General features: G+C 34.2%; 1 protein-coding gene across 2 annotated transcripts; it reads right to left on the reverse strand.

The window, feature by feature from the left end:
• Window positions 1-754: 754 nt before the first annotated feature.
• Window positions 755-3,676, reverse strand: LOC114384361 (probable WRKY transcription factor 7). 2 transcript variants are annotated; one of them, XM_028344028.1, is made up of 3 exons: window positions 2,893-3,671; window positions 1,806-1,931; window positions 755-1,187 (listed from the first exon to the last, which is right to left on the reverse strand). In XM_028344028.1, exons 1-3 carry the CDS (start codon window positions 3,561-3,563, stop codon window positions 1,028-1,030), a joined length of 957 nt encoding a protein of 318 aa, XP_028199829.1. In that variant the 5' UTR covers window positions 3,564-3,671; the 3' UTR covers window positions 755-1,027. The 2 variants fall into 2 exon arrangements, with proteins under 2 accessions (XP_028199829.1, XP_028199830.1); XM_028344029.1 differs by having other exon boundaries at window positions 1,072-1,187; window positions 1,724-1,931; window positions 2,893-3,676.
• Window positions 3,677-13,934: the final 10,258 nt, after the last annotated feature.

The raw sequence follows: 13,934 nt of genomic DNA on the forward strand, positions 1-13,934 counted from the left end.
ACAATAGAGATAGAATTTAGCAACAGATAATTTAAGCAGTGAGATGTTATGCCGAAGCCATTACTAATCCATGTAAAGTTGAAAAAAAAAAAAAAAAAACTTCTACATATAGGCCAGTTGTCTTTATATACACTGTTTGTACCACACAAATTCCTACTACAAAGCACTTTCCAAATTCAAAATCTCAGAATTGAGAAACAAGTTTTCAACTCCTACAATTCACATTCTGACTTTGTCATTTGGTTCCAATTTAGGTCGAATCAGGATCCTCAAAAGTCAACAAACCTCTCCTTAGGTTGTCAAAAAATTTCAATTCATTCACTCATTCAAACGTAAATATGCAAAAATATAGAATCACGCGTAGTGCTTCATTAATGACTTTGAGGTTTCCTCATCAAAAACTTTCAAACTTGGATCCCATGAAATCCACATATCAAATCAAAGCATTGCAACAATTTTCTCCAGCCCTTGTGGCATTGACTATAACCTACCCCTTTTCATGTTCCATTTTCAATCAAATTCACACTACGACAAGACACGTTAACCGTTATCTATATGCAAGCAAAACTGTGATTTTAAATTGCAATTGTGGGCCGCTGCGATTACGTTACGATAAGTCAGAAATTTTTTATATTACAGATCATTTCAAGAAAATACGACTATAATAATTATTACAGTTATGTTATTGTGAGTCAAAATATTTTGACATTATAATTACAAAACACTGTTTAAAACTATGAGCAAAACAATAATATCCATAAAAACAAAAATCGACTTGCAACAAACTTCATCTCAACTCAACACTTTAGTGCTGTTTAATTTCTTTACATTTTCTATATAATAAGTCTTACAAAGACCAACCAATAGTACTCCTGTTTTTAATAAAGTATTTCAACGAATTTTAAAGTAACTACTTCAAGGAAAGAGGAGGGGGATTTATTTTTTTAAGAGACAAAGACCATAACAATTAAAAAATCCTATATATGAATGAACTAAAAGCATTGGCGCTAGTCTTAATTAAGGTAGGCTAAGAAGATTCAAGGATAACATTTGCCACCTCAGAAGTGATTTGCGAGTGATTATGTTCTCCTTCGTAGGTGACAACGAGCATGTTGGAATCGTCCACAGCACGCTCCACGTGTTTACGTGCAGGGCAACCTCTCACGCTGGTGCACTTGTAATAACCTCTGCCAATTAATTTCCATCACAACATTTTCAGAAAATAGCACGATAGATTTGTAAATCTCACAATATATAGTTATATATTCTTACTTCTAAGCACAAAAACAACGATAGATTCAAGAAGTTGGGAATGAACTCTCGATCGAGTTAAATTTTCACATGAACACATATATATATATATATATATATATATATATATATATATATATATATATATATCATGAGAAAATCTTGTATGTATCTCTCTTTTTATTAAATACATAAATTTAAATATGGTCATACCTATTTAATTATTAAAAAGAGATAAACACATATTTTTTACATGATACGATTATGTGAAAATTTAACACGAGAAAATTAAATTTCATTCTTCAAAAAATTTAGAAGCAATTTCTTATCTGTTTTTAAATTGTTTTTCAATTATATAATTATAATTGAAGTCTTGACACATCACTAACATATATTAATTTTTAATACAAACTTTTATTATAGGAATAAAACTCCAATTTTAATTTAAGACTAACATAAAAAACACTCTTACCTATCGTATCCAAGTTTTCTCTCCTGGTACTAAGAAATGCAGAGGTTGCAAATGAATTGATGATGCAAAAACATCAACATACCTAGGGTGTGGAGAGCCTTTGATAGGTTTCTGTCCATATTTTCTCCACGAATACTCATCGGGTGGGATATCAGCATTCTTGGAACTAATAGCCGGCACTCTGATCACCCTCTTCAACCTCAATTTCCTGCACCATTATTAAAACCTTATAACATCACCCACCTCATGTAGCGTACTCCCTCCGTCCCCATGATAATGTTCGTGTGAGAAGAAAAAAATTTATTCAAAATAGTTTTCATTTTAATTTTTTAACTTAATATTAATTTTTTTTTACTTATATCTTTTATAATATTAAGAAAAATGTTTCATTTTAGTTATATATATATATATATATATATATATATATATACACCTTGAGAGAAAGAAAAATATGAGATAAGTAATTCTTTTTATTGATGATGTAGTGTGATTAAAAGAAAAAGATAGAGAGAAAAAAGAGTTATTGATTGATTGTTTAAAACTGTTGTTTGCCAAAACATAAGCACTCTAATATTAATGATATGGACTAAAAAAAATAAAAAAAATTAATAATAATAAAGTTAATTTTATAAAATTGTTATTATATTTTATCTATTTATTAACCTAGAACAACAATTATAATAGCACAAAGAAAGTAACAAAAACAAAAACGACACTTAGACCAAGAAAAACACCAAAAAATTAAAAAAGGGTTAATTAAAGTTTTACTCACCCAAAATTTTCATATTATAATTTTTAGTCCCTTAAAATATTTTTGGCAAATTTTAGTCCTTCATTAATTTTCAGTCATCATTTTTAGTTTTTTTTTAAAAAAAATTCATTTTTAATCTCTCATTTATTTTTATAGATCAAAATATAGTCTCAAATATAAAATAAACAAGAAATTAAAAATTGATAAAACAATGACTAATTTTGAGCAATAAAAATAAAGAAGGAAATAAAAATAAAAATAAAAATATGAATAAAATTAATAGACAGAAAATTTATGAAGAAGTAAGAGTGTATAAAAAATTATGAATAACTAAAAATTAAAATCTAAAAAATGGACGAAATAAAAACTTAATTAACTGATTATAAAAAAAAAAAATATCCTCCTAATTAAATGATACCTTTTCTTGTAGCAATGGCACTGAGCAGAGGATGATCCACACTTGGTATCAGGAAAACCCGTGGAATTGCACTTCCTCTTGACAGAATTTGTAGAAAGCGGTGGTTTACGCACAAAAGAACCCCCCTGATGTGACATGTGAGAAATTTGAAACCCCGAAGAAGAGAGACATGACCGTTGCAAACTCTCAGTGTCCATGGATAACGTTGAAACATAGGAGTTGGTAGTAGAACCATTTGCTTCATTATTATGCAGAGGAAGAATAAAAGGTTGTTCTTGGTGATTTTGATTCTGAGGCAGAGGAGGAGGAGGAGGGGGACAATAAACCTTAAAAGCAGAGGTTTGTTGTTTTTGTTCTGTCTCGTTCTGTTGTTGCTGTAGTTTGTGTTTTGAATCATGCACCATTTGCTGCAACTGAACAACAGGGACAGGTGGCGCCGTTGTAGGGGCCCTTCGGAAACGAGCGTGACCGGTGGTTCTGGTTGTTGTTGGTTTCTCGAGCAGCGAAATAACCTCGCTGAAGCGGTTCACCGCCACGTCAGCAACTGCTTCCAATTCAGAACCACCCTCTCTGTGTTGATTCAAAATCATGTTCACGAGTTTCTCTACGCTGTGAATGCCGGCCGAAGCTGCTTCCTTCACCGCAATCGCATAGCCATCGCTCACAGCCATAGTAACATTAACAAAAAAGAAGAGAGAAACCAAGTTAGTGAATTTTTCTTTCGGAATGAGCCTTTCTAGTTATATAACAATCATGGGGTTGAATAAAAAAAAGATCTTTTTTATTCTTTGGGTGTGAAATGGGTGATTGAGGGGGGGGGGGGGGGGGGGGTATTTGAGTCAAAGGGGTTGGGGTCAAGGGATGTGAAGGGTCAAACCCAACTGCGAATGAAATTTGCTACTTATATTAAGGTGGGTCCCATTTAACGGGTTGAACAAAAGACAAATGTGGTGGAAAGGTCAAAAGGTTGTGATTAGTCGTTGGATTTTTTGTGAAATTGATTTTTCAGTTGGGGACAGAGAGGCAGAGAGAGAGAGAGTTGACCCTTTAACTTCTTTTAATGCACAACAAGAAAGAAAGAATGGATGGGGGAATGGGGGGCCCAACCTCACATAAATACCCTCCCTCTCAAGTCACATGAGATTCTTCAACTTTTAAGTATTGCTTTTTTTGTCTTAGTTTCTCCCAAAGTAAGTTCCTATTTTTCCTTCAACATATTAATTCTATGAATAAATTATATATTTATTGAAATTTTTGTAACTCTTGGAATCGTATCCTAGTTTAAGGAAAAAATGATTTTTTATTAAATTTTATTTATATCGATTTAAAGGTGGCATGAATTCAGTTATAAAAATAAGTTGAAGGGTAAATAATATTCAATATAAATTGATTTTAAAATTATTCAAGTGCGAATTTGAATTATGAAATAAGCTGTTATTCTTGTTTTTTCCTAGCAACAGTTTTATCATTGAATAATCCTCACTTTGACTTGTAGACCTTGTAATGAAAGCCAGAAGTAACTGTAAACTTGCACCATATTAAAATTAAAATATTTTTAGAATGCTTGTGTTGTGGCATAGTATAAAGGGATTAAGTGCTTTCTCATACCTTTTTTTTTCCTTTCCTTAACTATTCAGTCTAGTAGAACAAAATATCCTTATTAATACTTAATCTGAAATTTGATGAAAAGATAAATAAAGTCTTATAAAAAATTAAATTCAAGTGTTTTTTTTTTCCCTTACCTTTTACTCCAATATTTTCATAATACAAGAAAAATAGCATGATTCAAAGACATCTTTCCTTCCCTGTGAATTTTTCAGAATCTCCTTTTTTTCTTTTAGTTTATTGAATAGAGGAATCTCCTTACTTGTCAAATGAGATGATCCGCAACTGTTGTTTGGCATAAATACAAACTTGTCCACGCCTTTTAAGATACCAATTGATTGTTTATACTTTAGACTAAACCTAATTGACCACTTGTTTTGAAAAACTTTGTTCCGTTGCCAATACTCAGTGTGGTTCTATTGTGAATAATTTTATATTTAACTTTTGCTTAGAATATTTTTTTCTCCTATATATGGCAATAGTCAAAGGTATATTATTAGTTTCCACGCACACTATGTAAAACAAATTCAATTCACACACACACACACACACACACACACACACACACACACACACACACACACACACACACACACACACACACACACACACACACACACACACACACACACACACACACACACACACACACACACACACACACACACACACACACACACACCAACAAATTCCTGCCTTATGACTCTCATCCATGAGCACACACACACACACACACACACACACACACACACCAACAAATTCCTGCCTTATGACTCTCATCCATGAGCCTCTACAATTACAGCAATCCTACTGGGAACTGTATCAAAAAGCAGGAAGTGATGAACTAGAGTTGAGCTGTGAAATGGTGGGAATGAGGCCCTAGAGTTAACGTGACAATATCTCCATTATTGTGATATTGTCAAATTTAAATAAAGCAGGAAGTGATGAACTAGAGTTGAGCTGTGAAATGGTGGGAATGAGGCCCTAGAGTTAACGTGACAATATCTCCATTATTGTGATATTGTCAAATTTAAATAAAATATAAATAAATATGACTTAAATAACAATTTAGTCTTTGTAAAATAGACTAGTCTTTTAAAGATTTTTTTGTTTGTTTTAATTTAGTAAAATTTAAAAATTATAGTTTTGATCTTTGATGTCAAATAATAATATTAAATAATAACATAAGACTTATTAATTCATTGACTTGTTATATTAACAATAAATCTAGCAGCTAATCACTTAATTGTAATTTTTGTCATAAATTATATTTTTAATTCTCATTAAACATTTGGCATTATCTACTGATCTGAACATAAAAGATTTAAAAATGACACAATTAATTTACGAAAAAATAATTGTATGTAATTGTCTTATTGGATTTCTTAGCGACAAAACTAGTCTATAAATTATGAATGTCGCTATTACATCCTCAATTTATGTTGTCACGTATTGTATGCACTAAAACAAATTGTTTTAAATTTAACTGGGACTCTTTAAATCTTTAAAGGAAAGAAACCAAAATAGATTATTTTATAGCACCACATTTTTATTCAATCCAATAAATATTATTAATGATGCATTCGAGATAGGACTGTTAACTTTGACCAAATTTTGATTGAAATTAACAAATATCTTTACACACGTGAAGCCAAGTTTAGTACAATCCATACCATGAAAAATGAGTGATTACTTATAAAAGATACTATCATGTTAAGGTCAATAATAAAAAGTAAGAATTTGAAATAATTTGAACTATGTTACTATGTTACTTTATATTGACATAACGATAAAAATAATTTTATTATGCATCCAAAGTATGATTTACTGATCATCACTATTAAAAAAACATGTTTTTATCACACACTAAACACATCAATTCTTCTAAAACGATGTGGTATAATAAGCGAGCAAATTCGTAATTATGAACTTAGAAAATGAAGACGGTGATATACAAACCCGTCTTTGAATTGTTGTATAATTACTTCGACAATGTTGCTTTGTTGGACACCGTCGTCGTTGGCGTGACATTATAGTCACGTGACTCGAACAAGACTCTCGTGACCTCAGTAGACTCAGTTGCCCTACGTGAAGTCTTCAACCCTTCATCACTCAGCTCAACCCTTCGTCAATCAGGTCATCTTCACACACCTCACCCCGAGTTACGGTGGTCATCGTGATGCAGCTCACCCCTTCCGCGCCGGCCCAACCGTAGCCTCTCGTCACTTAGCTCACCCGTTCCCGTATTTGCCCAAACTGAACCCTTGTGTTCTTGTAAGCTTTATTTTTTTGTCTCTCTTTCACTTTGGTGTGTGTTTCATTTTCTACTTTGTTTGTTGAAGTTTTACCGTGGTTTGTCATAAGTATTAGGTATTTTGTTAAGGTAATTCTAGGATGAGGCTCAAAGAATTATAGAGAAGAGTAGGGAAGCTAATGAAAAAATGACCTCCAATTCTTATTAGAAAGGAAATTGAGATACAAAAGTGTTTACAAATTCTAATCTACTGAATCAGAGGAATCAACCTCTATTTATGTCTAACCGCTTCTCCCTTAGAAAGGTCTGTTATTCTGTTATTCTAACTACCCATCCATCTCTTGACTTACTTACAAGAATATCACGTATCAATTCCCCACCTTTAGCTTCAGTCTTGTCCTCAAGGCTGGAAGTGAGGATACCTTTGCTTCAAATCAAAGAAAAATTCCCAAGTTGCATCCTCTGGCAAGCTATGCTTCCACTTTACTAGGACCTTAGTAACAACTCGACCCCTTCTCTTTATTGGCATGCGATCCAAAATAGCTTCAGGTTCTTTGATTAGAGGATCTTCTTCTACTGAACTGTGAAGACTCGAAGAAGTTACTGCTTCACCTACATGCTTCTTCAACTAAGAGACATGGAATACATCATGTATGCTTGAACCCGAAGGAAGCTTGATCTTGTAGGCCACTACCCCAACCTGTTCCAATACCTGAAATGGGCCATAAAACTTGGGGGACAACTTCACATTGCTTCTGGCAGCTACGGAAATTTGCCGATAAGGGTGCAATTTAACATAGACCATATCGCCGACACTGAACTGCCTCTCATATCTATGTTTATCTGTCAGCTGTTTCATTCTATCCTGGGCCCTCTTCATGTGAAATTTAATGATTTTCAGCATCTCCTCCCTCCTCAAAAGGCTTCTATCCACCAACTCAATCTTAGAAGATCCTGCTAAGTAAGGAAGATTCACAGGAGGCGATTGTCCATACACCACTTCATAAGGAGTAGCTCGAATAGAGTGTGAAAGGAGGTGTTATACCACCATTCAGCCAGGGGTAACCACTTAGACCATTGAGAGGGTGAATCTGCACACATACACCTCAAATATGTTTCGAAACACCTGCTAATAATCTTTGTTTGGTTATCCATCTGAGGGTGATAAGCTGTGGAGAGCTGGACCTGAACACCCTCAAAAGCCATAAGGTCCTGCCAAAACTGACTGAGAAATATTGAATCTCTGTCACTGGTGATAGAATCTGGAAATCCATGCAACTTGAATACATGATCAAGGAAGGATTAAGCAACATCAGCAATAGAATAAGGATGAGAAAGAGCCATAAAGTGGGCTCCTTTGCTCAATCTATCAACTACTACAAAAATCACCTGCTTACCAAAGGAACTAGACAAGCCTTCTATAAAATCCATGGTAATGTGTTGCCAAATCAAATCCGGAATAGGCAATGGTTGCAGCAATCCAGGAGAAGCCTTGGTCTCATATTTACATTTTTGACATACACTGCATTTTTGAACAAAAGCTCTAACATCTTTACTCATCCCTTTCCAATAGACCACATATTTGAGCCTTTGTAAGGTTGCATTTCGCGCTGAGTGACCAGTAGTGGCAGAAGCATGAAAATGCAGAATAATATCCTGTCTTAAAGCATCATCTTTACCCTCAACTAGTCTTCCTTTCCTCATTAACTCCCTATCCTTCCAAGAATAATGTTTGTGAGAACCAGAGTTTGCTTATAATTCTGAAATCAACCTATGAACTGCAGGATCTGAATCCCAAGAGGCTTTAATCTTTATCACCAATTCAGAAACCACCTGATGAACCGCGAGAGCTTGACAAGAAACTAGTTCCACTCGCGACAAGGCATCAGCAGCTACATTATAATGTCCTTGCTTATACTCAATTGAAAAATCAAACTCCATTAATTTCACCAACCATATTTGTTGAAATGCCATAGTCCACTTTTGATCCAAAATGAATTTCAAGCTTCAAGGATCAGTTCTGACGATAAAATGAGTATTCAGTAAATAATGTCTCCATTTTTGGACAACCATAACCACAGCCAGTAACTCCTTTTCATAAGTATAGTAAGACTGTTGTTGGTGATTCAAATGTCTACTTATGTTAGCTATAGGGTGGTGATCTTGCATCAAGACTGCTCCAATTCCCAAACCTGAAGCATCCACCTCTACCACAAAGATTTTTGAACAGTCGGGTAAAGCCAAAACTGGGTCTCAGTAAGCTTCTTCTTTAATTGCTGAAAAGCCAATTTTGCTGCATCGAACCAGATAAAGTTATCTTTTTTAAGCATGTTAGTTAAGGGTTTAGCAATGCCACCATATCCCTTAACAAACCTTTTGTAATATCCAGCTAACCCCAGGAAGCTTCTAAGTTGTTTCAAGGTTTTAGGTAGTGGCCACTGTTCTACTACAAGCACTTTAGCTGGATCAGTTGATACCCCTTCCTTAGAAATGAAGTGGCCAAGGTACTCTACTTTAGAAACCCCAAAATAACACTTACTCCTCTTAGCAAACAAGGAATTCGCCCTCATAGTTGCCAAAACTTTGTGTAAATACAGCAAATGGTCTTCCAATGAACAACTATAAACCAAAATGTCATCAAAGAACACTAGCAGAAACTTCCTCAAAAACTCCTTAAAAACTGAGTTCATAAGCCCTTGAAATGTTGCATGTGCATTAGTGAGACCAAAGGGCATCACTAAGTATTCAAAATGCCTAGCATGAGTCTTAAAAGCAGTCTTATACACATCAGCAGGATCCATTCTCACTTGATTATATGCTGACTTCAAATCGATTTTTGAGAAAATGCTAGAACCTGCCAATTCATCCAATAGATCATCTACTAAAGGAATTGGAAACTTGTTCTTAACTGTATGCTTGTTAAGATCCCTATAATCCACACACAACCTCCATGATCTGTCTTTATTACCCACCAAGACTACTGGGCTTGCAAAAGGACTACTACTATTTTGAATTATACCAGTCGACAAAGATTCCTGCACTAGTTTATCAATCACATCTTTATGTTGTTTAGCATACTTGTATGGTCTCTTACTTATAGGACCAACACCTTGAACTAGTGGAATTCGATGGTCATGACCAGGTCTACGAGGAGGTAACCCACTAGGTTCTTGAAATAAATCAAAGAACTTATCCAATAACTTGGCAAGAGTATGAGGGACTTCTTTATCAATAGCTTGAGTTGTAAGTGAGTTCAAAAGACCCATTTGTCCATCACATACTTGCAAAATTGACAAATGAACACCAGTTGACATAGCCTTTCTTAACTGTTTTTAATCCAATAGAGGCCCCTCTTAACACATGTCTCCTTCCCTTAACATAGAACTCTATCTGCAACTTATTAAAATTCCATACAATATCACCCAAGGAAACCATCCACTCCACTCCCAAGACCAAATCACAACATCCTAATGGAATGAGTAACATATCAGAAGTGAATTTGGTTTGTTGAATTGTCCACTGAAATCCTCTAACGACAGCAGACACGTTTAACTGTGTACCATCAACAACCACCACACTCAAGGAATCAAAAGCATTACTTTTGCAACCCAATCTCTTGGCCACCTCAATGTCCAAAAAATTGTGGGTACTCCCACTGTCAATCAACACATGGAGAGGCTTCTTTTGGTAGTAGCATGTCACACGCATGGTGTGGAAATTGGCAATTCACGTGAGGGCATGGGCAAAAATTTGAGGATCTATAGAGCTAGACCTCATTGAGTTTTCAAGCAACACTTCTTCCTCCGCACCCTCCTATAACTCATCCACTTCCATCACATGCAACTGCAGTGTTTTATGACTCAAACCATGCTCAAGCGTAAAGGGTTCATCACAGAAATAACATAACCCTTTTGCTCTTCTATCACTAATATACGTAGGGGTTAAAGTTTTAAAGGCTTGCTGTTTTGTTTTGGGGATATCTTGTGTCTTGGAAATAGTTTTAGGAGGTGTAGGTAACAATGGTGGTTTAGAAGAAGCCTCAGGTTTAGACTGCTTATTCCAATATTTTGTAATAGAACCATGCACAGTTGTTGCCTCATGCATTTTTGCTAATGTGAAGTTCCGTCGGACAGAATTTGGTTGAAACATTCGAACAAGCATCTGTACCTCTTGTTTAAGCCCCCCCAAAAAGCAACTCATCCTATGCTCCTCACTCAGATCCAAACGAGCTACAATAGCATCAAAAGCTTCATGGTACTCCACTATCGATCCCTTTTGCCTCAATTGTTAAGGTAATTCTATGATGAGGCTCGAAGAATTACAGAGAAGAGTAGAGACGCCAATGAAAAAACGGCCTCTAAATCTTATTAGAAAGAAAATTGAGATACAAAAGTGTTTACAAATTCTAATCTACTGGATCAGAGGAATCCACCTCTATTTATGTCTAACCGTTTCCCCCTTGGGAAGGTTTGTTATTCTAACTACCCATCCCTCTCTTGACTTACTTACAAGAATATCCCGTATCATATTTATTTTTTAATTTTACCACCAACTAGTGTGTCCATTACTTGTAATTAATCTGTGTTCAGAGTTTTCCAAATTCAATTGAGGTTTGTTAGTAACCACTTACAGGAAAATAAAGCAAAAGGTTGCTTCTGTACCTTTGATTCGTTTACCTTTGAGTTTGTGCATGCATAAAAATTTGTATGTGCTTAGGACTTCAAAATGACAAAATTCTGGGACCCCTAATTTGAGTGCTCCTCTGCTTAGCCTGTCCTACTCTGTTAGTGGAATGGATATATGTGTTTGCAAGAATGTGGGCATAAAATGTGTTATGATAACATGTTAAAATACTAGTAGGAATAATAAGAGCCAATGCTAATAGGTCTCGAAAGCAAAGGTTAGCTGGTATAGGATTTTACCATGATTAAGGAACATCTGAAATGCTACAGTAGTATAAGTAGTCCACACACACAAGGGCTTTTTAACATGCCTCATGATATTCCTTATTGTCGTACCACTCATATAATATAAACCACTTAGCATGAGATGGAGTAAAAGACCAGAATCTGTTTGCTATTGAAAGCAAGGATATGATGCATTTCTAAAAGGAAAGACATAACTTCAAGGCCATCCATAAAAGTCAGAATATGATGCATCTAGAGATGAATTACATTTGGGTGGTCTATCCTTAAAGCAAGTAATATAGACATGCATTTAGTCTTAATGTTAAATATTTCCAATATTTAATTTGTTGTGTGGAATATTTTTTCACTTATTGCGATTATCATTTTGAATCAAATTAGTACCATCTTGGAGCCATCCTCTGAGTCCCGTTGCTGGTGAATCTGTCTTCACTAAAATAGCTTGCAGCTACTTGTACTAACTCTCTGTTACAAAATAGGTTAGGTGGATATCCCAAGATCAAGAAAGATTCATCATCCTGTGTTGTGAAAGTTGTTCAGCCTACTTTGAAGATGTTGAATGATGAGAACTTAGAGGCAATATGGGTAAGTGCTTAATAATAATCGAGGGAGAAATTCTTCGGTTGAAGTTTGTTTGGGCATATCATAGAATTGCATTTCATATCATTATATGTGAAGCATTATAAATATACAGTATATGTTGATGGACAGAATCATTTAGTTCATCACATGATGCATATAATGTAATCAGAAAGAATAACTAAACTATTGTAAGCATGCAACAGTTTCCTCAAAACCTCTCTCACATACTCATGCATAGGTATACACTAAAGAGATGAAAATGTCTTGTGTTAAACTTAGCAAATGAAAAAGGTGAAAAGTTTTTGCTGAATGCAGAGTTGCAGACAAAAATATAAGATATTCTTTGCGTGCTCTTGACACTAGACACTTTTATTTGTCAATTATCATATGCCATTTCTTTGGACAGAAATTATCTGCTTTATTTGCTTACACATTTTTAAATTTTTAAATTGTGGTGTATGCAGGATGCTGCAGTTCATTTGTTATGTACCACAATAACTTCATTCCCATTTTCTATTCGTAATCATTATGATAGTGTAAGCCTCTCCTTCCCTTTTTGCTAGTCCTTAATTTCTGTATGCATGACTAGAACTTTTTTTCTTAGAAGTCTGCTACCTGCTTTAATACTTGTTTTACCACAGCTAGAACTTCAAACTGAAATGGTAATTTTGATGTGTTCCTTTTCTTTTAATTTCACCATTATCTTTCTTTTTTTTACTTCATTATTATGTTCCTTTTGCTTCTAGGTTGATGGTGATTGTGTGTAAATTGTTGCATTATTTCTCCTCTCTATCTCAATACAATTCTTTTTTAATAAAATAAATACTTGGATATAATTATGTTTATTAAATTGTTCTAACCAGTTTTTTTTTCCTAATGTATTTTTTGGATTATTATCATTTCAGTCCTTAAACTTTTAAAAAAAATTTAATCCCTGAACTTATTTTATCTTTTTATAATCCTTTAACTTTTTTGTTCTTACTTTTAGTCCCTTAACTAGAATTAAAAAGTCAAAGGGACTAAAACCAAAATTTCAAAAAAAAATTAGAGACTAAAAAGATAGTAAAGCCGTATTTTTTTATATTTACATGAGTCATCAAACATACAAGGGATGCACCTAAGATTTGCATAATTGGGACGTTGATGCTTTTGCAGTTTGTATCTGCATATGCCTTGTATTGACACAGCTTTTCTTATTCTTGTCAATACTCTTGGTGTGTCTTTATCTCTGCATGATTGAAAGATAATGAACATGACGTGTTTGCTTGTGGTTGGTACCAGTTATGTTTGTTGCTTTTATGAGGGAAAATGTCGAGGAAACTATTCATGCTCCCTTGGTGCTGTATTCACATTTTGATGAGTGTTTTAAATTTATGCAGGTTGAATCTGCTATTGCTTTAAAACTTTTGTCTGGAGGATGCAGTCTTGATATGTCAAAGGTAATGTGCTAATCAAATTTCAAAATGCTTCTCTCTAGGGTATGTTTGGATAGTTGGTATAAGAATGGATGGAAGGGGACTGCTGTTTGTCTGCCTCTGTATGTCTGCAGCAGCAACATTTTGATACTTCACACTAATAATTTTGTCTTACTCATTCTTAATTAGGTTTTACTGAATTTAATATTATATAATTATATTTTTATTATTAGTAGTAATATACATAATTTTTATTATTTT

This window comes from Glycine soja, chromosome 14 (genome assembly GCF_004193775.1).
Source record: "Glycine soja cultivar W05 chromosome 14, ASM419377v2, whole genome shotgun sequence".
NCBI lineage: Eukaryota > Viridiplantae > Streptophyta > Magnoliopsida > Fabales > Fabaceae > Glycine > Glycine soja.

What these genes read in the sequence shown, in the direction of transcription:
- LOC114384361 (XM_028344028.1), bottom strand. Translation starts at nt 3,563, where the DNA reads ATGGCTGTGAGCGATGGCTATGCGATTGCGGTGAAGGAAGCAGCTTCG. An exon ending in TGCCATTGCTACAAGAAAAG is followed by an intron (nt 1,932 to 2,892) that starts GTATCATTTAAT and finishes ATAATGGTGCAG; the next exon opens with GAAATTGAGGTTGAAGAGGG. An exon ending in AAAGGCTCTCCACACCCTAG is followed by an intron (nt 1,188 to 1,805) that starts GTATGTTGATGT and finishes ATTAATTGGCAG; the next exon opens with AGGTTATTACAAGTGCACCA.